This window comes from Cottoperca gobio, chromosome 21 (genome assembly GCF_900634415.1).
Source record: "Cottoperca gobio chromosome 21, fCotGob3.1, whole genome shotgun sequence".
Classification (NCBI taxonomy): domain Eukaryota; kingdom Metazoa; phylum Chordata; class Actinopteri; order Perciformes; family Bovichtidae; genus Cottoperca; species Cottoperca gobio.
This window is the reverse complement of record NC_041375.1, coordinates 12636970-12663434: the sequence shown is the minus strand read 5'-3', so window position 1 is coordinate 12663434 and position 26465 is coordinate 12636970. Positions and strand designations below refer to the sequence as shown.

General features: G+C 39.7%; 1 protein-coding gene across 2 annotated transcripts; it reads right to left on the bottom strand.

The window, feature by feature from the left end:
• Nucleotides 1–24574, bottom strand: vwc2l (von Willebrand factor C domain containing 2 like). Of its 2 annotated transcripts, none has more exons than XM_029459086.1 (4): nt 23903–24574; nt 22575–23083; nt 9404–9533; nt 1–3820 (listed from the first exon to the last, which is right to left on the bottom strand). In XM_029459086.1, the coding sequence occupies exons 2-4, from the start codon at nt 22986–22988 to the stop codon at nt 3669–3671; spliced, it is 696 nt and encodes a 231-aa protein (XP_029314946.1). In that variant the 5' UTR covers nt 22989–23083; nt 23903–24574; the 3' UTR covers nt 1–3668. The 2 variants fall into 2 exon arrangements, with proteins under 2 accessions (XP_029314946.1, XP_029314947.1); XM_029459087.1 differs by having other exon boundaries at nt 24181–24574.
• Between the last annotated feature and the right edge of the window lie 1891 nt (nt 24575–26465).

The following is a 26465-nucleotide window of genomic DNA, read 5'->3' as shown; positions in this document are numbered from 1 at the left end:
GTATAACACTTATTTTTAAGTCTATTTAACAAAATAGTATTTGCCTCAATGAATAATACACGTTTTTTTTTTTGTTTTTTTTTACTCCACCTCAGATTTCAGAATACACGTTATACATTTGAAGATATTTACATATGAACAACATGGGGAACACCAAGGGTTGTATAACTTTTAAAAACTTGTATTCCTTGTACAGTGTAAGGTGAACCTGTATGAGCATGTGGTCATATACAATCAAAGATGCTCTTCATTTTAAACATAAATTTCAAATTTGTTAGAGAAATTAAACTATCCCACCTTTTGAGTCCCTCATGAACAAACCCTCGGTGCCCCAACAACTAATACAATTGATTGTATAATAACAGTGTTTCTCTCTTCTTATACCAGATACTGTGCTGGTTTTCAGGCACACTTTATGTAACAGTTTTGTTGTTAAAAATAAACATAAGTGACAAAAAAAGAAATCTTTCATAGTTTCCAGCTACAGTAAGTCGGTGTCTCGTGGAAAGAGCGGCAGATGGTATACCTTTACAAAATGGCCACGTAAAAGCCTGCAGTTTGAATAATCATTTAAATAGACATTTACAGACAGACAGACTCAAGTTTCTTGGCAGAACATAAACAAAGACAGACTGTGCTGCTGGCCTGTCCTTGAAACTGTGCAGCGTCACACATTTGCAAGGAGAAATGCAATATCCCCTGGTCTGCCCAAAGCCTCTCTCTAAAATGCCTTTTTTTTCTTCTTTGTGTGTGTTTTTGAATGCAGCCTTTTCTTTCAAACGACACGCGTAGGAATCTGCTGTATGTTAATCCATGTGGATCCTGAATCATCCGCTTTAGTTGTAAATGAGAACTATAAAAGTAATTTTCATGAAAACTGTTTCAGGACTTTACAGTGTAGAGTGACGTACGCACCAGCAGTCTGCTTCATCTTCCACGGTTTACTTTGAATGTACTGTATGTGTTTTGAATATATGATTTTCCTATTTGTCTTTCTACTTTTTTTGTTTTGCTTCCCGCTAGCAGCCTGAATCACAACTCAGCTCTCATGTATGGAGGGACAGATTGAGCATGATCTTGGTCTGGAGCCTCACGCTCTACAATTCTACCTTCATTACCTAGTTAATATCTTGCAAAGTAATTCGATACGCAACCATGGCACCCCAGTTTAGTTTAACAAATGCAATGCACCTCAAAATAATGGAAGGACATTGAATATGAACATGTCTCATGTAACATTGTCATTTGTATCAAGTTGCCTGGATACTTATATCTGCCATGTTTGCTCCTTCTACATATACTTCAATCAATGTCTTGATCAGTCTGTTAATTGTATTCTGCATCTTCAGCTGTTCTTGATTGAATGTCCTTGCCCTTGTACTCAATACTCCTCCTACTAATTCACCCTGCTGGCTGTTATAGGAATGTCAAATGTTTAAACAAGAACTAGTTTTGGGTGATACGTAACGTTAAACCGAGGAGTGCAAACAAAGTAGCACTTAAAGCAGTCTGAGCTGTTCGTACTGTATGAAGCCAAAGGCCATGCTTTGTAAATCTTATCTGGAATAGTAATAAGGCATCCGTGGTGGCAGCAATGCCTCTGAGCCCTGGAACACTCACTTTACTCTTTGCTACCCAGTAAAGTAATTCCAATGTATTTTTGGATACATGTAGAGGCTGAATAATTATTTGGCATCTATAGTAATTAAGATGAATGAAGCTCTTTTATTAATCCTAAAATGTCTGGAGCACTGAGTCTGTGATTGATAAACTGTAGATGTCAGTTTTGTTTTATGAGTCTGCAGACCTCGAGCCTGATGGATGAGGAGTGTCTTTCCCCATTAAGAGACACTAAATCACTGTAGCTTAATGATAAGAATGCCCCAGACCTCATTGTTGCACCTAGGATTGAACTCCACCCACACTTTATTTATTTTTTAAATATTTAATTTCTGTGATTCCTCCAACAACTGTGTGCTGCAGTTTAAGAATATGCAGCAGACTATGAGATTCTTTCAAAAATGTGTTTTAGTGCCTTTTAGGTAATATACCGCTTTAGTCATTGGTTTTTGTCCTATGTTCATTTGTGGCTCATTACAGAGTGCTGGGAGCCGCTATTAAGCAGCCCATCCATCACCACCTAGGAATAGGGTCTAAAAGGTTAACGGGAACGGATTTTCTGGAAATGGAAAAAAAATTCTAGTGATGAATGGCATGAGCTTACTGGAATTCACCTTTTGAATTAATGACTAGTATTTATCATTTAAAAAAATATCATGTTTTGGGCCGTGGTTGGGTGCTTTTTCTTTCAGACTGGACCACCTGATGACCAATCGATAGTATGGGAAAATATCAAGGCAATACATTAGCTTGTGTCTTATGTTATAGCCACACCACATTGTAAAAGCTATTCTAACATATTGGAAGGGGCGGAGCTGAAATGATCTTAACTAATCTATAGCAGTGTGATAATGTAAGAGATGTGTATCTTGACAAGCATTACGGGTTAAAGTTCTTTACTGGGTGCAGATCAACATACTGTGGCTGTGAGATTGTCAATGAATGCCGTGCTCGTGTACGCTCACATGGACAATGTGCAAGTGAATGCTGCTTAGCATTTAGACATGTGCAGATTTCCTCCTTTTGTCTGCTGGTTCTCGTGGAGTGTGCCCAGCATGCAGCTCCAAGCACCCAGCTGGATGATTTATCACAGAATACTCCTTGATTAAGGGAAATTAAAGCAGGCTGCTCTTGGTTCGCTAATTGCTTTGATAACAAGTTCAAGCAGTTAGTTAGCTCGACTATTTCGGAGGATATGGACCTCTGAGAGAAAACAATAACGACAAATAAGCCGGAAGAGGCTGCCCAGACTTGTTGTGATGCAGAGTTGCAGAATTCTACATCTTCTCATAGTTGCTATCTAACAACTTTCTTGCCTTTCCTAATTCTACAGGGCCAACTCTCCCTGCCTGTGCTGCTACTATACAGACACATTACTCAAGACCATGGTATGCAATGAATCAGTTTACAGCAGTTTATAAAATTGACAGTAGCATCATCTAAGTGTAGAGGTGAGTTCCTGCCATAGCGATAAAAAGTCTTAAAGTCTTATGAAGACACAAACATTTATGTGTGATGTGCATCTTGTAAACAAGCTCTTAGAGGGAAGTTGTGAAAGTAAAGCGCACCTTTGCAGTGCTTTCACCGGCGTCGATCCTCGTATGACACAAACAAACAAACAAAAAATTGCCGTTAAGTGTGCTTACGGTTTGTTTTGCCTGCTGTTGGAATATAACAACACCTGCGTGATTGTGACAGACAAGTACAACAAGCAGATGGGATACATACAGAAATCAACACGAGCAATGGTGCCTGTGCCAATGGTTAGGAAAGAGTTCAAGGAGCTGAGAAACCTTTTGTGTGAGAGCAGCAAGTCAACTTCTGAAAATATATAGGACGATTAAAACTGGAGGGTGGAAACAGCCTTGAGACAAGTTCCGACGTCTCAGTGTTAAACTTGTGTTTGTGTGAAGCTTGTGAGCGCATCTCTTCGATGCTACGCTGTCTCAGGTTGCTTAGGAATTGTGCTCCTGCCCTGTCAATCATACAAAATGGTGCAGTAGGCAGGGCCTTGCCTGAGCTTTTCCACCATCCCCGGTGGAGTCTCTCTATGACAACGTCTGGCCGTTGAGGCACTCCCGCCTCAAGCATTGTGCCGGCTTCCACCAGTCTCCGTTGTGGCAGCGGCAGATGGTGCAGTCGTCCACCTTTACTTCAATTCCGGCTGGGATGATCGTTGTTCCAGCAAAGCAATTTGGACCTGCCGCATGGGAAGGGAGAAAAAGGGGGAGAGAGAGACAGGAAAGAAGGAATGAGAACGACAAGAAATGGATGTGGCTCTCCTGAGGGCTTTTCTTTTCGGAAAGGGGTGGTGGAGTGATGCAGAGAGCTGCTGGGAGTTAGAGGAGTCAGAGCAGACGTACAGATCTTTTCACGGGCATGCACCGATGGGCTTGTTTTTGCAACACTAAAGCGCTTTTGTTAGTCTCCCCTTCTCCCTCGACATGGAGCGCTTTGCATCCTAATGCGCTGCGAGCAGAGAAGCCTGCCAGGCGCTGGCGTGGCAGTACAGAGAGGCTGGAGTACACACAGAGAGAGAGAGAGAGAGAGAGAGAGAGAGAGAGAGAGAGAGAGAGAGAGAGAGAGAGACGGAGGAAGAGAGAGAGAAAGCTGCTTTGAGAGGCAGGATGGTGTTAATCACTTCAGTCTGTATGAAAAGGCCACAGAACTCCTTAGCAATTCCTTACATGATTTCTCTCCACACACACACACACACACACACACACACACACACACACACACACACACACACACACACACACACACACACACACACACACGCTGTGCTGACTTCTGAAACAATAAAGAACTCAGATTAATGTTGACGTCTGATTTATCTTATAACACTGTAGGATTTACTTGCGCTGATCCCTTTTTGTTGATAAGATTTATTTCATTCTAAAATGTGTTTGATTGTGTACCACTGGAACACCTCATACTCATGTATTTGATCATCTCAGCAGTTATAGAGACGGATTAAGCCTGGGTACATTCTAAGATCTGTACTCGAGGAAGCCGAAAATGCTGTTGCCTTTTTGGGAATGCAGTGCATTCATTATTGGTAAACACCACACTAAATTATTATATCTCATTTGTTTCTCTCTGCCTCGGGGGTGATATAAGGTGGCAGATTCTCTTCCCCTACTTCTTGAGACAGCACAGCAGAGGCAGAATTTGCCAGGAATTGTTTCCAGTTTTAATCATTTAGATGAAGCAATCAACAGCTCAACTGGTGTGACGGTGACTTTGTATTGCTCTCAGTATCCAGATAAATTCAAGACTCTACGAGTAGTCATAAAAAACTCATATGTCTCATAACTCTTGAAGACACAGTAGCTTTTACTGCAAATGTTCATGGACATCTTAGTGTACCCGTGAATTTGATTTAGTACCGGCAAACTTAACGCTGGCGATGTAAATGTGAAACTGTATGGTTAGTTGGCCTGAAGTGCCTAGTTACACATGGTACATTTGGGGACACGGGCCAGCTGCATGCAAATCTGCACAATTACAATTACTCAACTTGTGCACAGCATAGGACCTTTTCATGGAGGACATTTGGACATGTCACAGTAGGAAAGGCACAGGTGTAATTAATAACATTTGCAGTGGCTGTATTCCATTCAGCGGCTTTGATTTCAGGGTCCTGGTATTGTGCATGCTGGCTCACTGTCACACCGTCATGGATTACTGGGACAGAGCCATTGTTAATGTTATTAGTAACACCTGTGCTCCTACTAGTCATTCGATCCACTGTGAAGAAGGTCTATTGGTGATTTTTATAATATTGTTTAGGCACATAAAGCACACAATTAAGGTTAGGTAAAGAGCATGGTCTTTGTTAAATATTGAAAGTCAGACTGACTCAAAGCACAAAACGGGCCACGTGACCTTTTAATAATAATTTATATAAGTGTTTTAATAGCCTAAAGACAGTGCTGGAAAATTATAAGAAGCAATACCACACTGTACAAATGCTCCACTACAAGTAAAAGTCATTCCAAATCTTAAATAAAAGTATGTGAGTATTACTTAAAGTATCAAAAGTAAAAATACTAATTCTGCAGTAAAATGATCCCTGTCATTATTGTTTTACTATTACATATGATGCTTTTGGATTAATGCTACTGCTGCATTATCATGTATGTTGTATTTTACTGCTATAATTATTTAATATTGTGCTAATTTAGGGTAGTTTGATGTTAGATCATCATATGTTTGTAGCATCGCTGTCCTGTGAGAACCACGTATGTCTGAGTCAACTTGTTCATGAGTCATTTGTCTCTGACAAGATACTAGTTGAAAATAGTACCTCAAATTTGTACATAAGTACGTATTTTAATTAATGTACTTGGTACATCCCACCACAGCCTAAAGATAGGCAAGTAAGGTTGGTCAGTGACTCTCAATATTTCACAAGCTTTTGCTTCTGACCTTTTATGGGATTTGGTTCAATCTCCTGTAGTGTTTATGAGTGAAAATAAGGTTCAGGAAGTCATCAATATCCATGTGACACTGACAGAAGGAGGCGTTGGCTACCTCATATCTCCATTCTTTGCCTTAGCATAGATGAGTTCCATGCTCTCTCCAGACCTGATAAAAGCCCTTTGATCTGAGCTTAGAGGAGACATTGAGAACGTTTGCCAAGTCTTAACTCTCATTGATCTGCCTCTGGACAGCTGGCACAGGTTACAGAACAAACTCAGTAGAGGTTGATGAGGGAAGAGGGTGACTGGTTCTGGCTGCCAAGTGTGATTGTTTATAGCCGGAGAGACTTGGAGCCACAAGGACACAGTTTCAGATACCTGTCACCGTCCGAAGGACACAAAGTCACCCGTCTGAGCTTGTGATTGATTCATGGCCAATAAAATTTAGTGAAGTCAGAAAATGTTTGTCCTGTGTCAAATTGTCTCTGCACATCATACTTGCCATGTCTGCAGCTTAAGGAGTGAATGCATATCAGGACTCATTACAGTCTATTTGGCTCAAATAAGATTATAGCTCTTGCCTAGAGGTAAGAAATGCTTCCATTAAAGAAACTCACCCGTCAAAAACCTCTAATTCACAAAAAACTGCAGCTTGTCCACAGAATATGTCAGTCTAAATATTTGACCTAACTATAGCGAGCTCTATGGCACTGCTACTGTATGATATGTCTGTTAAAAATCCACAATGACAGTATCCAGACAGATCTATAAATGGTTTAATCCTATCATAGGGAAGAAACACTGGCCATTTTCAAGACATCTCATTATAGAATTACATGTATCCCCTGGTAAATGTGCAGTATTTAAATCATGATAAAAGCTGAATCAGACTCAATGAACATGGTTCTGGGAGATAAGCACTCCCCCTGACTGACTATTCCATTGTGCTGCCTTCTGCTCTCTGTTGCTGTTTTCAGGGTGAAACAACAAGAAGCAGACGAGCTAAAAAGGCACATCCTAATAATGGAAAGCTTTGAAAAAAAAAAAGGCTGGCAGCCGGCCAATGCAGTCGCATTGATTTGGTAATTTGCTGGCAAAAGACATCCGCATGTCAAAGCTGTAACCAGAAAACATTTAGCTGGAAAGCTTTTTTGATGCTGACCTGCCTTAAATTAAATTATGATCATTAATCCTGTTAAGAAACGTCACTAATCGACCACATTTAGCCTTATTTCAACCGAAGGAACAATACATAGTTTAACCTCCAAAGTGTGAGCTATTTAACAATGTGTAAAAACCCTCAATAACTTTAATATTATACCGAAGGGCCAGCCCTCGACAAAACTGACTGGATTTGAAATTTAAACAACCAAAAACATTTCTTTAACTGTCTCAGAGTGAGTGGGTTCAGCCGGACCTTTCACTTGTGCTGGAATAGTGCTAATGCAGTGTAGAGAAGACACTATTTATGAACTACCTACGCTGCAGATTTTGTCTGCAGAATGCACCAGCCCCTTTAACCACAACACTGTAATGTGAGGAACCCAGCAGACGTACAGCAATGCACATCTAGTTCTCTGGAACTAGACAGGCTTTTTGTGAAATGAGCACGACCTCTAAAACACACATTTTGTGTTTAGGACACAGTTTCCTCCAGAGGATGATGTGAAGCTAGAACCTTCAATTTATTTATAAAGAAAATAAAGGTTAATTGTTGGCAATTAAGTTTTTTAACCCTAACCCTAATTTTAGTGCTAGTTAGCAAAGGTTAGCATACCATACCAAGAAGGTGAACATTGTACATATGTGTTTACCATCAGCATGTTAATATTGTCATTGCAAGCATGTTAGCAGGACCGTGTTAGCATTTAGCTGAAAGCACAGCTAGCATGGCTCGACTTGGTAAATGGGAAAAACGTTTCACTAAAAATAAACACCTTTAACAAAACTTGACACTCGTGTTAATTGATTCTATTTTGCCTGTGGTTAAACAGACGCCACGATCACCACACCAAACTATGAACTGTTTCTATTCATGTCTGTGTCTTCTAATCGCTCCCTTGGCATTTTGAAAGAGTTGGGCTCATTTCACACAATAATTTGGAACCAAACGCTTGCAGCAGGTAAAGTAAAAGATAAATGTGCGACTGTCTTCCACTGATTGCATGTCTAACTGAAACACATAAGTGGATGTCTTCTTTTAACAGCGCCCTGTCCCTTGGCCAAAATGAAAGCTAAACAGCATTCTTTATTGTCCTCTCCCCAGAGCCTTCAGCTCCCATAGAGATTTAACTGGCTGCCAGAGCCTGACCAGGCACCCTTGGGGATCCTAGAAATGGCAAGCCTACCCTGAAATGCCAAGGGTGTCGCTGTGTCCTGTCAGCATGGATTAGCTCTCTCCTAGCAGCGTTTGGAGCTATGTTAGTGTGGGTGTTTGTGTGTGTATGAGTGTTAAAATAAAGAAAGCAAAGGGGATAAAGAGAAGATGAGAGAAAAGAGTAGTTGTGATTGAATAGCCATTTAGCATCCGCCTCAAACTAAATTTCTCCCATCACATTTATAGGTCAACCACTGCTTAAAAGGAAACAAAAACATTTCAGGATATTTATTTTTGCCTTCTTTCAGCAGGAATACGGACAATTTCTCTACTTTTGGCGTAACACTTAACATAATGAGAAGACGAAATGCAATAACAAGGCATATAATCATGAGAGAACATCTTTTTTTTAAGTTTAGGGAAACTTTCTTTGCCAGCTCTTCCAGTTCTCAAAAGATCTGAAGCATTTGAGTCGTGTGAAATGACAAAATAAAAAACTTTGATCTCTTGTTCTTTGATTTGCCTGCATTTAATATTACCCACAGGCGCTCTTTGCTGTTGAGCATTCCAGCCAGGATCACATTGCAGACTGTACTTTAGTCATAAAGCTCCATCTGTCCCTCTGGATTGGTGCTGGCAAAGGGAAATCTCCCACCTTGCCTTGTAAATAGCCAATGAACCATTGGAATCCTATAATTCTAATTTAGGGATTGGCTGTGTGTGACAAGGGCGTCGGGGCACTAGGAGATAAAAGGCTCTCCAAGGACCCATTAGTCCCCCCTGCCGTGCCTTTAATCAATGGGCTAATGTTTACTCTGCTTAGTGTGTCATTTATAATTAAAACTTGTACTGCTCATTAGTGTCCAACGGGCCCAAGGTAATAATTTAAATTCATAAAACATCAATTACATCCTCATCCTCTAAAGGCACGGCCATCAAATGGTGATACCACAGATAAACTTGCCGCCATTGGTTTAATGAAAATGTAATGACTTCTGATGAGTGTGCGTTGAATTCCAGAAGAGAGATGGGTGTTTACCGTTTTTACAGATGGGGCAGCATTGCTCCGGCTCGTACACAGGGTTGACACACTCTGGAACGGCGCAGTCGGACACCACACAGTGCACCTCATTATTTGGTTCGCAGCGGCACCATTCACAGGCTGACGGCTGTGGGCAGAGGAGGGGAGGGGATCTGGGTTAGATGAGTCAGTAGGTTTTACCTTTACCAGTGTGTGCTCTACATGATTGCCACTGGTGGTCAGTTGAAGAAACAGCCTGCGATGATATTTCCCAATTAAAATGTTCTTATTATATGAATCCTATACTCTCTTCATAAACAAAGAAACAAGTTAGTAAATTATTCATAAGGCCAGTTTTATAAGGCTTCCTGCATCTTAACAAACAAAGCCCGTAGCTGACTTTGAATAAAATAATCAGAAATAACTAATATGAGAGTGTAGTGTTCATAATATTTAGTATTTTGCTGCATTCTGCTGTGGCCTGCCTCGGGAAACAGTTCAGAGGCATATCTTACCACCTCTGCAACATGTAAATCTGTGCTATGCAGCTCTCTGTGCTGCTGCCTCTTACTTGACTCTATCTTTACAAAGTCTCTTGACCGGAAAATGAACTCTAATGCAATTACATGGAGTGGAAAAATACAAACTGTTTCCAAATCACAAAAGGTCAACTGCTCATCATATTAAATGTTCTTTCTGCTCATCATAGTAAACAGACTTTCGAGGGCATCACTGCTCTGGGTCTGCTCTATCAGAGACTCAGCACTCTGTACTAAGCTAAGAGGGTGCAAATATTTCATATTTGATAACCCTTTTGTAGATCAAATATGATAAATTATAGATTTGTTTTTTTGTAGGTAGGCCAATGTATGTGGAGAGCAGCAACCAAACCAAATGGTTCAGATGGCTCATAATAAACTGGGCGAGTTATCCATTTGTAGTCCACACATTTCCGTAATTGCTGCATCTTAACGGATATCAATTTATATTCAAAACCAGCAATTTTGTGAGCAAATCTTGACTCTTGAATGACATGTCCGTGACTAATATTGTGCTTTACTTTTGGGTTATACCATTGGTATATACTGTATACATTTTTAAAGGAACAGTTCGACATTTTTGGAAATAGGCTATGCTTATTCACTTTCTTTCTGGGGGTTAAATGAGGAGATTGATACCACTGTTAAGTCTGTATAGTAAATACCGTTAGCTTAACAGAAAGACTGGGGGAAACAGCTCACCAATTGCTGCTGACCAGCGGAGGCTTCAGGAAGTCACTAGTCCTAAACAACAAAAAGCCCAGAACATGACCCTCCATAAAATAGCAAAGTGCCATTTTTACAATTTGATGTATGTACAGATTAAACAAATGAGGTACAACATGTGCATTAGTGAGCTTTAGAGGTGCTGGTACGCAGATGTTGTGGGAAGTAGCCAGGGTTGCTGTTTCCCCCTTTGCTTCCAGTATTTATGCTAAGCTAAGCTAGCCAGTTGCAGGCTGAGCTAGATATTTACTGTACAGCCAAGAAAGTGGTATTAAAGTTCTCAACTATCTCACTTCAAGAAATTGTCTTAAGTCTATTTACCTAAATCTTGAAATGTTCCTTTAAATGCTGGATGTTGTGCTGTGGAATAAAACATGTTTTTCTTCATTATGCCATCAACTATCACAAACTGCATTAGTTCTAGTTGGATATAGTTCAATCTACTAAAATCAAACTCTAGCAACAACAACAACAGTTCCACTGTTCATGTGTCAGTGTGAAGCAGCCAGGCTTGTTTTTTTATAGGAATTTGTGCCAGTCTTGATGCACTGCTGCCACAAATTGAAAGTTGGGGGCATCTCTGATTGTGGTCATACTTCTGTAATTTAAAACTATCTATATGTAGAATAACATCTCCAAGGATCAGAGCAGAGACAGTTCAGACATGCACCTAACACTGTTTCACATAGTAGAACATTTATAAAACTGTCTCAACTGTAACAGATACACTTCCTGGTATGTCAGACAATGGTCCAGCGGGATTACAAGATGGGATGTGAAACTATCTCTCAGATATGATGTTTATAAAGGGCACCAAAAAAAACAACCTTTACATGGAAATGCATAAGTGCAGGAACAGTAACTGCAATGTCTGAAACTTGCTAGTGTCCTCCTGGTATACACATCCTTGATCTGTATATGTGCAATACAATATTCACACTCTAAGTGATGTTAATGACGATAGATTTCATCTGCTCATTCATTGTGGTTGTTGCATATTTTAGAGCTGCCGCTCCCTTATGTAAAACATGCCTTTTCCTTTTCCAGTGTAGCCGCACTGAAATAATAAAAGCTTCTAAGAAATACACAAATACATCCTGAACATCTTTAACTTCACTCTCCTCTCATTATAAATGCCTGTCAGAAATTCCTCTCATTTCTTACCCACACAAGTGCGCTCATGTAAATAAACCACGGCACAAATATTTTTCATTCCCAGAGTCAAACAACACTACAGTTATCTTCCCCTCTGTCAGTCTGAGCGCTTCTACAGAAATGTACCAATTACACAGCAAGATGTTGTCTCATACATATGGAAGATTTTGCCATCCTGACAGACTTAATCTGTGGGGGCTGGCAAGGTGGGATTCAGGGTCAGCGGTGGAACATAAAAGGGCTGTGTCTGACACATACGTACAATCTTGATTCAGGAGGTCATGCTGCATTTCAGGTTCCTGATTCTGCATGTTCCTCCAACAGGAATATTTGACTTTGTCTTGGCACCAGTAATTGAATATATTAAACTCACTCATGAGCTTTCTGGGTTGAGTGAAGATGAGTTACCATAACCTTGGGCGACATATAAAATCAATTACACTTTACTTTAAATTGACACTGCCAGCAGCAGGAATCCAGGTTCAGTCAGGAATAGGTTAGGCAATAATAAATATGTCTCGTTAGGGAATTGACGCAACAGCAGTTTGAAATAATGAGCTTTATACTGTGTGTTTATTACAGCCTTTAAATGAAGCTTCAAGTCCATTTAGTGTGTTTACCTGCGCAATAATATTACTTTTATGACTTTGTATAATCCTGGTTATGGGTTTTTGCATTTTTTAGAAAGTCAATATACTAGCTGGAGTCCTGCAAATCGAAACTGAGATAATGTAGCATGTATCAATCTTCCTAATCACATTCTGCAATGTACAAAAAAACATGTCCTCAACTTGAATTATTTAGTTATTAGTCAATGAAACACAGCCATGGGATGGATTCTAAGATCATTCCAATATCTATTCATAAGGAGGATTAGACTCACACCCTTATTGTGGAGCGCCTTCTGTTTTAACAAATCACAGAACTTTACTACAATTGACGTTCTGAACCAACGTTAATGCAAAAAGAGGAGATGCTGTAGGAATCACGCGCACAACAGCCCACTTTCCCTCTTTGGCTGAGCTACTGCTGGAGGAATGAAGACAAGTGTCGTGTGCGAACCAGACAAACCTAACATGTCTAGCTTGTGACATGAGCTGATAGCTACTGTATGTTCTTTAACATGCTTCATTCAGGTTGTGATGATAACTTCTAATGTCCACATTTCTGAATACAACAACAGAGAGAGCTGAGGGAGGCAGCTAAGGAGAGCACAGCTTTGCAGAACTGAAATGAGACTACCAGCAGGTGAAGCATTATGAAAGGAATGTCAAGCAACCATTTTCTACATAATTTATTCAATGGGAAGTAGGCCTATTTTCTCAGAAGCATTCTATAAAAGTTGGAAGTAGGTTAACAACTAAAAACAGATATTTCCATCCATGATAAATACACTATATTATATGTGTGCTTAGTATTGGGAATGAGGTTGCCCTTTTTAGGTTAGAGCAGGGGTGGGGAACCTTTTTCCTATCAAGGGCCATTTTATTTTTTACAACATCCTTCGAGGGCCATACTAGTTATTGAACTCATAACCTCTGCAATTTTTTTTAAGACGCAGCCCATTCATTTCACCTTTTTTTTATGCTGTGCAAAAAAGCAACTTTTTTATCCATGCTATCTTTCTGTTTTATCAGAAATCCTTTATTTGTCCCACAACGGGGAAATGTATCTTGTCACAGCAAAAGAACATATGAAGTAAAAAGGCAGTACACAATAATTAAATAGAATAAAAAATAATATAAGTACCAAGAGGTTGATAGAAAATAAAGTGAGTATTGTAAATGGCAGTGATAATTGCACAGCAGTGGTGGAACAGTCTGTTCTTGGTGTGGTGGTCTACCTCTCTATCTGTCCATGTTTGTATGTTCCGCTCTGCAGAGAGCTGCTTGTTGGGCCAAACTCCGCCGAAGAGCGTTAAATTTATCCAAACGCACTCGTCCTTTCAGCTCGTGCAGTTCGACATGTTTCGTGCAGTAATGACGCTCGAGATTATTTTTAATCACCGCAAGTACATCCGCACAAACTAGACACACTGGCCTTTTACTTCCACAAATAAATAATCGTTTGTCCAATTTCTCCTGGAAAGTGTGACATTCCGCGTCCAGCTTTGTCTGTTTCACACTCGCCATGCTGCGTTCACTGATGTCAACTACAGTCTCGTTTAAAATTGAAGCTTTTTGACATGACTGTGACCACGTGATGACACGTTCCGCTTGTGTTGTGTTCAAGGACCCTGACCTTGCCCAGGAAAAACAGTCAGTCGCCCGTTTAAAATATTGCCGTCTAGTTTTTTTTTCTAGTGTATTCTTTTTGCGTGCATTTTACGAATTACCTCGAGGGCCGGATCAAATGGTATACTGCCCGGAGGCCGGAGGTTCCCCACCCATTGGTTAGAGCAACAGCACCTCAACTGTGCATGTCCCCGACGTGGGGTTTGATGCTCAGGTCTGGCCCACATATTTGAAACACTTTCTGAAGAGAAACTGAACACCTAACAGAAAAGTTTCAAACTCTAGCGCAGAGGATTAACTGTATTGTTGCTCTCGTCCTTTATTGCTGATGTTAAGATGGAGAAAGTAAAAGCAGAATGCAGCAGAGTCATCGCAGCCAGAAACAAAAATGGACTCATTCTTAAATGCTGAAACAGCTGAGTGGGTACAGTATGAGAGTGGCTGGATGTGGAGAAGGTAGACATGCATTTACCAAACAGTCAGAAAGCTGGATATTGTTGAAACAACATAAAAAAGTTACAGTGAATGTTACAGAAGCAGGTATGAACAGAATCAAAACATGCATCTTATAGTTCATTTCTTCTTCTGGTAATGAAAGCAACAGCCTAACAACATAGCACTACTCTCCTTTAAAGAGACTTTACTCAGCATTGGACGGTCAATTACATGTTAATTTTAAGTATATAATTATAGGTAAAAGCTGCTGCACAATGCTAATGAATGCCCTCTCAGAGTGAGACAATTAGTTAAGTGGATGGTAAGGATCCAGCTTACACCAATTTCGATTAATATTTGATCAGCTGCCAAAACATACAGCAAGAAAATTACTCTAAAACATAACAATGGGAACAATTAACTGCAGTTTCACTGCAGTATGCATTTGGCACGGATACAGTTTCCCTTTCCTGGCATATAACTATATTCAGAGGATAGAGAAGACGATGATTAGACATCATATAGTAATCTTTAATAAAGTACACATGAGTGAGCATGACTAAATCTGCTAAACCTTTCATTTGTGTTTCTTAGCAAATGCATTGTCTCGAACTGTGGCTGCTGGTAAATTATAGGGATACATTGGAATTAAACTCAACATAAAAGTTTACATATTTTTCGTGTGGTTTGAGGCAATGCCATCAATATTTTTGAAAATGAATGTAATAATAATAATAATAATAATAATACATTTTATTTATAAAGCGCCTTTCAAAGCTAAAAGTAATCTCAAGGCGCTAGTGTGAGTCAGAAACAACTAAACTGAGACTTAGATTAATTGTTTATAGCTCACATTCATTATTAATGTTGGAGAAGAAATAGGCAGCTGGCTTCTCTACGTGCTGACTTCAATGTTGAGAATTTCTTTATCTCACCGGTGCCACTTCATACATGTTGTATTACAGTTGGTAACACACATTTCTCAATACTAAGTATTTAAATATACTATACTGTACATTTACTAATATATCAATTTGGACATAACCACCAAAACTCTTTGACTTTGCTCTCCATTGTGCACTATTGTAAAGACTGTTGATTTTACAGGCAAACCAAAATAGGAAACATTTACTGTAAATTAGACTGCTATTTGCTGCATTCTGCTACCTCTTGAAATAAAAATATATAAATGCATAAACTCTTAATTGAGACATACAACACTGAGCACATCTTCTCTAGCACCAAACAAGTATGTATAGTGAATATCTTGAATTGCAATACTTACTTTAGTTTCATGTTGTGCACTTGGAATTAATTAAAAGGCAAGAAAACGCATCTTTCAATATTTCTGTTGCATATATTGTGAGGCAGCACAATCAATGCAATACAGAAGTGCCCTTCTTTTTGTTGTACTGAAATCTTAGTTTAAGTATTAGTAGCAAATTCTACTGTATCATTTATCATACATCTAATATTGGAATAGATTCATTACCATCTATGCAACATCTGAATGTCAAGGTTGAGCTCATTTTAAACTGTATACTGTTGGCTAGTTTCATCTATAACAAACCGATCATATCTTGTTGACGTATAAAATCTTGATCTTGAAAGAAACTAACAACTATAGCTGTCAAAAACAAATGTTGCGAGTAAAAAGTACAATATTTCTCTCTGAAATGTGGTGGAGCAGATGTGTAAACTAGCACTAAAGGAAAAAAGTAAAGTAAGAGTTGAAGGTGGACTAGTACAAGTACGGTATTTGAGTCCATGTCATATCTGAATCCTGAGAAGTGTTTTGCATTAGTGCATTTTGGATGTTAGACTAACTGTCATTCTGCATGTCGGCAAAGAGAACAGTTATAAATGAAGATAGAGTCAGTAGTGTTTATTCACTATCACAATTTGCTGTTAAAAATAAATACTTTTAACAAGTATGTGTAGAAAAAATATATTTTCAAAGAGAAAACTACTGTCCCCCTTGTGCTTTCAGTGCGTCCTGTTGTGTGAGGTCTACCGTGAAGAGGATCAGTCATGCCTTAGCCAAGACTCACAAAAGAAAATGAAGCACCAGCACCGAACTTAGACGAACTGCCAGATGTTTTTGTCAAGGAAAGGTCTCCTGTTGTCTCCGTCTCATTGGCTGGGTATAAGAGTGAAACGACTGTCATGCTTTTTGTTCCCACTCTGAGACAAATGGAGTCGGGGCAGGAAAGAAATAAATAGTCAAATTACCTTCAGCGGGGCAGATGGTAATGCAAAATACTTTAAGGCTGGACAACAGGGACACATGAATCCCACCCATGTGGTGAATAGAAGTTACGGGAATGGGTTGACAATCAAACTGCATGTTGCTGTTGTCCAAGTCAAAACAATATTCCACCAGTGGTCAGACAATACAGAGACAGAGAGGAGGACTTGTGGATGAGGGCAGTTAGATGCTAAAAACAACCTTGATCATTATACAAGGGTTCTTTTAGTGAAAGAAAGTGCAAACCAGAAAAAATACTTGTTGAAAATTCTTCGTGTCCTAGTTGTTTTCACTTAATCATTTCTTCTAATTAGTTCCTTTGTTGCCTCTGGCAAAAGGAATAGGAAAACCAATTTGAGCAATAATTTTTTACAGCTTTTATGGCTGTTTTGTCTAGGTGTCTGTGCTGAAAAGCAGAGTCACAAATTAATGTTGTGTGTAATGTGTAGGCAGCTCTAAGTGTGTGTGTTCGTGTGAGTCATTGTGTGTGCATGCAGTTTAAATGCATTGTTGTGATCGTCTGTGCACATTTCTATAATTACCGTATGAAGTCACATGCATTACTTAATAGCCCTTTTTTATTTAAGCCCTACTCCTCAGCAGTAGGCCTTAACTGCACTGCACTGGGTAGATTAGTAGCTGTCTCACGGGGATTTAAAGAAAGGGGAGTAGAAAATAAGTATTAAGGCTGCATGTTTTAGCAGTTATAGCACTTGCAAATTAATCAATTAACATTACTTGACTCTAAATGAGAAATTATTCAAGATAGTCTGATGTAAAAAATCTACTGTTTGTTCCTTTGATACTGAAAATGTTGGAGCCCTCCCCCCCTATTTCAACTCTGCATCCCTTCACTAGGGGGATCGCAGGAAGCACGGACGGGATTGTTCACATTTGAGTTCACATCCCAGCCCTAGCCTGACGATCTGGGATCTGAACTCACCCTATATCTCCTGGTTCTTGATTGCAGCTGCTCTGGGGCCAGAGGGACGCCGGCAGCCATGCTGGGCAGACTGGTCCCTTCCTCATCTGATGGGGGACCCTGTAGGTGAAATACCTACTAAGGTTGAGTGGTATGACTCTCTCACAGGGCAACAAAACAAAAGAGTAAAAAAATACACCCACTGCTAGTAAATCTACAAAAATCTACATTGTATTAAACACTATGTTGCTAAAAGTAAATACTTTGGTGGACAAATTGTTACTGGGAAATGTACTTTAGATTGCTTATTCCTCATTCCTTATTTGTCAGGTTGTGCATGATGCATGAGTTATACCAGCATTATATTCAACAAATGAAAGGCTGACAGTGCACTGCAATCAACCGCTTGTGTTGAATGAATGCCCAATACCACTTGCATGACAATGACTGCATACTCTGCTACATTGGACTCAATGACTGACCGATAGCATGATGAGATTTTAAGTATAATGAAACTGTAAAATTGAAAAGATTGTCAATTCTTCATTCAAACCACCTGTCTCCTGTTATCATTCTAAGATGCTGTGTCTCTGCATTTCCTCGCCATCAACTGCTACTGAATATAAATGCATATGTCTGCACAATGTAGCACGAGCACAGCTAAAGAAATGCCAATGAGGCCCAAACCAAAGGTTAACCTGTCTGCATCTCCAAACAGGGGTCTGTACACCAAATACCGACGGCCTTTGATTTCCTTGAACACTGCAGGGTTCCGAAGCTTTCATGTACTCACTGAAGAGAGCCAGTCCTTGCGGAGGATCTAGAGACTAAGACATCAGAGTTACTTGTGTGGTATTAGATACGGGAGGCGGATCCTCACAGATTTCCGCTCTCCTTATTTCTGCTATGGTATTTTCACTGAGATGATCAATAATAATGTTTTTTTTCTCTCCTTCAATCATGAAGAAGTGCCCTTCCCTTTCTGGGCCCTCCAGTCAAGGTTAGCATGAGAGTGAGCTGCACTATTGATGGATTTGATCTCACATCAAACTGCAAGGATTATGCACTCACAGCAGACCTTACAAAAGCTGTGGGGATACATCCCAACGCAGTACTGACCTTGATGCTGTCTGATGTGCAAACCAATCGGTACAGATTAAGTACATGATCCTGCTCATCCCTTATTAACAGCTAACTATGTCACTGTCACACTGTTGTGCCAATGCATAATGTATAATGCCACAACTAATAATTATTTTCATTATCAATTTCTTGAATATTATTTTTGCAACAAAAAATAAATCATTGAATGGGGCACCTGGCCCTTTGCTGCATGTCACCTCCCCCTTTTCCTGTCTATCTTTGGCTGTACTATCTAATTAAGGCAAAAAAAAGCCCCAAAACAATCATTAAAAAGAAATTCAATACAATTATTTAATATAAAAATATAATTACAAATTTCATTTTGTAATTTTCCATTTTCAATTTTGTTTTGTTCAATTAATAATTCAAATCCTAAAGGCATTCAATTCTGTGTAAAACACAGAAATGCAGAAATTGCATATCTAATTTCTTGCTGCATTTTTATGTGATTGACTATCAACTAATTGTTTCAGCAATTATATTATGTGTGTGTGTGTGTATCAACCTTTAAGTGAAACAATAAGTTGATAGTCAATCAACATAAAAATGCAGCAACAAATGAGATGCTTTTTTACATTATATGTGGCTTAACTCACTGTGTAGCTCCTCAGTCAGCTTTACTTTGTTTCAGTGACATGGCATGCTAATATTCACATGTTCCAGCGTCTCCCAGCAGAGATTTATTTGCTTTGCCTTGAAGTCATTATGTAAACCAATCTGAAATAAACAATATCCTGCTACAGATTACAAAACATTCTGCTGAAGCCTTGCATGGCAGGTAAATTGCGATAAGGTTTTTAAATAAACACTTTTTTGCATAAATGTTCACTTGCTGCAAATGATGTTTATATGCAACTATTCTAAGTGATGTAAGTTTATCAGGTATTATCAGCATTTGCCTTCACCGCAGGCATCACAGGTTCATATTCCTCGGGTACTAGTGGTTAGTCAGCCTTTTAACCATAATTATTATCTTCAGTCTAACTTTAAAGCTGCAACAATATTTTATATTGATAACGGGTTAAATCAATGTGTGTAATGTGAAATGGGTTGCTGAGGTGACACACCCACAGAGGATGATCACAGCCTCTGCAGGTTCCTTTAGCTCGATGGAATATTTGAGCATCTTTCAGTTAATGGCTTTCTTTTACGGCCTGCAACTTTATTGTTTTGGTTCACTGATTAACCTCATCTCAAGCCACATCAGACAGCATTTTATAGTGATACAGCTCTGTTAAATAGACTGCTTGCTACCTGTGCAATGCCAAACAACAGTAAAAGTGAGTGACTAGCTGGTGATAACAGTGAAGCATTTAGCAGTTAAAGAGCCAGATATTTCCCCAGGAGTTGGTAGAGACCAACAACAGAGCTAAAAGAGAGTAAATATTGGATTATCAAAATGAATGCTAATCTTCCTCTGTGTCTGCTGGATGTGTAAATACGCAACTGTTTGCTAACACAATCACAATAATGACTTCACAAGGTGATAATATGTCAATGCTGTCTTTACAGCTTGTTCCACTGCCTCCAAGTGGCCACAAAATGAGAAGCAATTATTACTGCTTAAACTGAATAGTTTTAGTTCAAAGACTTTAGCCATACCACAGTGAGTTGCTAGTCATTAACATTGTAGCAGTTTCCAATCTCTTAATACAGTAACTTTTCTTTCAAAGCATTTTTAACACATTTTAGTGCTAAATAGCTGCAATGCTTTCAGTCTAATATCTTTATAAGGCTGAGAGCATAGACTATCTACTCTTTCACATCTCAGGAGAAGGCTTAGATGAAATAACATGCTCGGACTCGTGTGGGTTTGGTACAAATGTTAATAGTTACAACTAGTTGACAAATCTATGACAAGTTTTGTATGTGAAATTGTAAAATTCTGAAATGAAATGTTTTGTTGTAGGCATGTATGAATTAAAGGTTTCCTTAATGGATGTGATATTATATATCTGTTTCATTTGTTACTTATTTGGATGTACACATTGTTTGATATCTGGTATCTCTATAGTGGTGACCAATACTGCTGAACACTCTAATCTCCCACTGACAATGATAGTTAATGTTAAAGATGCTTTTTAAAACTTAGTTTCAAGTATTCATTTAGTTCTGAAGTGCCCATCATTTCGAGTAGGATGCACAAAATAGATCCTTTTTTCTCAGCATGTGAACATAAAGCCTGTGCACACTGGATTGTGAGAATCCATTTGTCACAGAGCTATTGTTGGTTTTTGCATCCAGTTTTTTTTTTACTGGAAAAATTTGGTGACTGTTTGTGAGAGGAAAAAAAAACTGTATCCACAGAAATAGGTTTTTGGATAAATCTGAGGTAAGAAATAGGCCAGTTTTAAAGAAATTCAGAGTTTTTAAAAATGAAGAGGAAATTGGCCTTAAGACATATTACATTACATATTACATATGAAGACATTATGTCTTCATATGTAATTGTTGAATCCAGAAAAGTATACATTCAGGTGTATACTAGATGTGAAATAGTCTCCAACCTTACTACAGACCTTAATACTCTTAATTGAAAAATCAGTCCATCCAAAACATAAATAAGTATTCCATTCATTGGATATACTATCACTAACCAGTTACTGATATATTTGCACAAACATGAACAAACTCCTTGATTTACAATAGAGCTATATAGTTGTTTAGGCGGCATTGTGTCACATTATATTTCAATCACTTACAGCCCCGAGCCACTTGTGAGGAATATAAATGAGGAAGTTTCCTCATGGGCAACAGTTTAAACACCTAAGTTGTCATGCTAATAGTGTTATTTCTAATCAGGCAGTACTGTCATGCTCTATAACAACCGCTGAGACACTGGTCAGGTCGGTAGAAACAGTGCTCCATTCGCAGGAGACACAGGAGGACTGAATCTGCGAGCAATGACTCAGTATCCACACATTAAGATGCATTAAAATACTCTTATAGCAGTTCAGTAATGCTGGGTGAATGTTCAGTTGATGGTGCAGGGAGGAGGGATGACATCACTCTGGGAGGCAGCCATCTTTGTGCTCTTATTGACTAATAAACACATTTTAATGATACTTTTACTGTCTTCCAAGAAGTGATATGTACTCACAATATTAGGAAGCCTCACTAACCCAAACGATAACCCCCCCCCCACCACAGGTTAAATATTATCAAAGTCGATTGCTGTCAACAAGTTGCAAGTCCTAAAGCAGTGTGAGAGTGTTTGATCTACTACACTTAATATTCCTTCTCTCCAATGAGAACAGTGGCTGCTAACATGACACCATCATGTTTGTGTTTGAATTGATGGCATCTATCACTAGGTATACACATGCAAGTCTAGTTAGGGGTGTTCATTTTATTATACACAACATTTACAACAACCCAGACAGACTGCCATGTAAGATGGGTGCTTTAGTGACATCCAGACTTTGACTGTGGCTGACTGAATCAACCTGGCCAGATGGAACCAAATTCATGATCATCAGATGGACACTATAGCCCTGTTAACTTATAGTGTTTAAACTATTTTATTAGTATACTGGAAGACGCATATCAAATAGAATGTCGGTAATGAGATTAGAAACTGCATCTTTAAAAAAAAAAAATCACAAATGCTCCTTTTTCTGTATGAGACTGAAGCATTATTGGAAATGATGACAACTTGACAAGTGCTAAGATTTTGCCATGACTTTTTGTATGTTGAGGCATCTGGACCAACTGTTTTCTATATAAAATATATTTTTAAAAAAAGGAAGGAAAGAATACATGTTGGATCTTAGAAGTCAGAGCTTACCTTGAATTCTTCCAGTATTTTATACGTTTTCCCCCGGTACTCACAAAAGTTTTTAACCTCCTTGCACTCGGGGCAGCATCCATTGTGCTCCACTTTGGTACACTTGGGGTGCAGTTTAGGGCACTCGGGTTGGTCGCACACAGGCCCGTCCTCCGTGCACACACACGGACAGTTCGAATGTCCCGGGTAGAAGCGCTCCGCGAGTTTGTAGACGAAGCCACTGTCATCCACACATCCTTTACCCCGGTAGTCATCGAAGACGATGGTTTCACTGGCGGTCCGCTCCGTCTCATCTGCGGTGTAATCCTCGGGGTTACCCATCGAGGCCGGGGACACGGCGCTCAGGGCAAGCAGGAGGAGAAAGGCGGCCGAGAGCAGAGGGCCCATCCTTCGCCGCGGCATCGATATCCACATTCAACAAGATTGTGTGGACGTCATCCCTAGCCTCCCGGTATCCTCTCCAGATCCGTCCTGCGAAATATTCTCATCACCATGATCATCACTTGAGGCTGCAGTGGAAAGAATAAGAGATAATAGCCTATGATGGATGATGATTTCACTGCTGTTGTTCTGCACATCTTCATAAACCAATACACCTCACGTTCATTCATTTGTGCTTTGACCTGTGTATATGTACTGCAACAGTCATTATAAGGATCATACAAGTGAACGTTATTATTATTCTCTCTCCTGAGACAGATGGGACTCCCCAATGCAGGTCACTCAACAGGCTAATGCCATCATTCCCGAAAAGAAAATCTTGTTGACAAACGATGCGTGTAGTGATCTATATGTGCGCTCGTGTGGTGGTGTGGCAGGTTATTATCTTCATGCAACAATCTCAGTACTAGGTGAACGTGCAACTACAGAGGAAAAGGTTAAAACAATCACTATCTGAATTGGGTGTAGTGGCTCCTCGCAGTATTCTTCTCCACATTAAATAAAGAAAACAACATCTTTACAAAAACGCAAACTCTATGAGTGCGATCAGTGACAACAGGTAGCTATTGGTCTATTTCCTTTAACACCAATGATTATACAAATAAGCCTACTGCTCCGACTCTGGACTGACAGTAACCTGTCGTTGCTAAATCAGCAATGTAACATGCAAATGTCCCGAAAAATAAATGCGCAATGATTTAACCCAAAATGCATCACTCTTTTGGAAAGGGGAAAACCACAGCAGAATCCAGACAGTTAAGCACACATAGCTGGAAATAAATATTTCCCCTCTGCTTGGAATCGTTTCTATTTGCTGCGTGTCTTGACAGATCGATCGAAATGCCAATGACAACAGGGATGTATATTACACGATAGGGCAAACTCACCGCGTTGAAATAGCTTGATATCCACTTAGTGTGAAGCCAACACACAGAGGGCTATAGCAGAATAAAGATAGTCGCCTAGCCTATTGAAAACTTCACTTTATCCACAGGGTAAATTCACCAGACTCCAGATACTATAATCCTCCCTCCCGGTCGTGATGATGGGTTTAAAAGCAATTAAACACCAGCCTTTTGGAGATATGATTCCCCTTTTCCAGTGGAAAGAAAGCGATATCCACGTAAAAGTAGGTCTGCTTCATGGTTTTCCTCCCCAGACTCACCTTTTTGAGACAAACAGTTCACGTCCAGAGGCATGTGAGAGAGACAGAGACCGAGAAAAAAAGCTAGAAAATCCTCTATAGCGTTCCCTTAGAATCCGGAGTCAATTCAATATTTCCCCACGACGCAGGTGAATGTTAGAAAGCTGCAGTCAGTCTTGTTGCGTGTGTGTATAAATCCAGCGGTTGCATGGCCAATAAAAATCCAGAAGGGTAGAAGTACGAACAATTAAACCAAACAGGATTGAAGCCAGTCATTGTTTGATTTTCGGTTTTCGGCAGAGGTCGCATTCATCGTCGGCAGGCAAGACTGAGGAGGGAGCGCTCCGACTTTCAGCACCTTGGAGAGCGACTGTCTCCTGCGTCCTGCACTGAGCAGAGCAGAGCGCCCCCCCCGTCCTCCTCCGTCACCCACAGACACAACAACGCTCACATCCCACGATCCGAGGACAACTCCGGCTGCATTTTTTTCGAACTGGTCCAGCACGAGTTAAAGGCTAAATTCAAGTCAAACGATGAAATAAGTCGTCAGTGTTCACATATGAGAAGCTGGAGGTAGGCTGGGTCTGTCAAATGTGTGTAGTGCCTTTTTGTGTCTTTAAAGGGGCTCGCCTATGTTTATGTTTACGTTATTATTTGCCTGTAAATGTGTGCGTGGGTGAGTACATGGCATGTGCGTGCCACAGTGTCTTCACACATGACCTGCAGCATGTTACCCTGAGTCACTCATTATGTGCAGCACATAATACAGAACCCAATTTGTATTCTACCATGCAACGCAAACAGGGAGTCTGACTTGTCAAGCCCCTACAACAGAAAAAGACAGTATGGCTTTGCAGAGCAGCATCAGCTTTGTTTTACAGATGGTAGCCCGTAGGGGCCACTGCCTGCCTACATTCAGTATAAGCACAGATGACTGAATGAGACCTGAAAGACTATCACTTAATTAACTATTCCCATGAGTAACCATACACATCTTTTCAACCTCAACCTTATGGCTTGTCTTGTTCAAATATGTGTTCATGGCTTTTATCTGGGTAATGATTAAACCTTACATTTTATATAGAGCTTTTACTCGAAACACCTGTCAGTACCCAAGGCAACTCAGGGGAAAACTCAGGTCTACAAAGTATTAGACATGATACAGTTACATCTGCTGCATACTCGACCCATGATGGAAGGTCAAGTCCAACTGAAACAGTCAAATTAAAAGAAATGATTCACAAGTTCAGGCATGAATTCTGGGTTTTCAGCGCACTATTTTCTACCTGATTAAAAAAAAGATGGTTATTCTATTACAGAGTCATATTATATACACAGATACATATATTTAGAACATCCTTGCAGCGCAGCTATTGTACATCATCTCATTTATGTACACGTAATATAAAATAATTAAGGGAAATTTCATCCACTGATGACATGCGTTACAACCCTCCATCCCATGTGAATTTCCCTCATTAAATCTTCACTAATCACAGAGGAGGAGTTGGACATAAAGAGAAGCTGACAATTTAGAGACTTTAATTGCCGGATACAGCTAAGATGTGGATTGTGCAAATATGGCTGCAACTCGACATCAAGAAGATGTCCTTAATATAGCAAGTGTATATGCTCATTAATGCATGGGCATATCCTGGGCCTCCTCTCCTCTGAATATGACTCTGGGCTGCAAACGGCAAAGCCTGCTCTCAGATAACATTTGTCAAGCAAATTCAGCATCAAGCTCAGGCTTGATGACATTCAACCTCCTTAACTAAAACTCTATTTAAAGCGACATGTAAGCGAGCTCTCCCCTAATTATTTTCCATACAGACTCTAAAGGCTCAAAAATGTAAATCATATGATCTCTATCATTAAACTAAATAATAAGTCACTCAGGTTGTGAGGCAGTGCAGCCAGTGCCATTGGCAGGGATCATGCAGGGTTTAGTTATCTCTGAAAGGTGGCTGGTGTTTGAAATGCAGATGCTGGCAAAGCTGCAATCACAACAAAACCTATGGCAAGTGGGGGTTTGTCGAACTCCTGGAAATGTGTGCAAAGTGCATAATTACTGTGTCAGCTGAAACATTTAGCAGGCAAACGCAGGGCAGAGTGAGGTTACACTGTTAACTTTTCTCCCTGACTGAACACAGAAATGTGAAAAGCATATTTCCATTACATTATCATATGGTGTTAGCATTTCTCTTAAGCTCTTTTAATGCAGACTGCTATTCTCCATCATTGAAAATCTGTATTTGACTTCAAGTTGCATGCGTGGGCTGCATTTCCCACCTCTTTCGAACAAG

What these genes read in the sequence shown, in the direction of transcription:
- vwc2l (XM_029459086.1), bottom strand. Translation starts at nt 22,988, where the DNA reads ATGTGGATATCGATGCCGCGGCGAAGGATGGGCCCTCTGCTCTCGGCC. An exon ending in AAATACTGGAAGAATTCAAG is followed by an intron (nt 9,534 to 22,574) that starts GTAAGCTCTGAC and finishes CTCTGCCCACAG; the next exon opens with CCGTCAGCCTGTGAATGGTG. An exon ending in CTGCCCCATCTGTAAAAACG is followed by an intron (nt 3,821 to 9,403) that starts GTAAACACCCAT and finishes CCCATGCGGCAG; the next exon opens with GTCCAAATTGCTTTGCTGGA.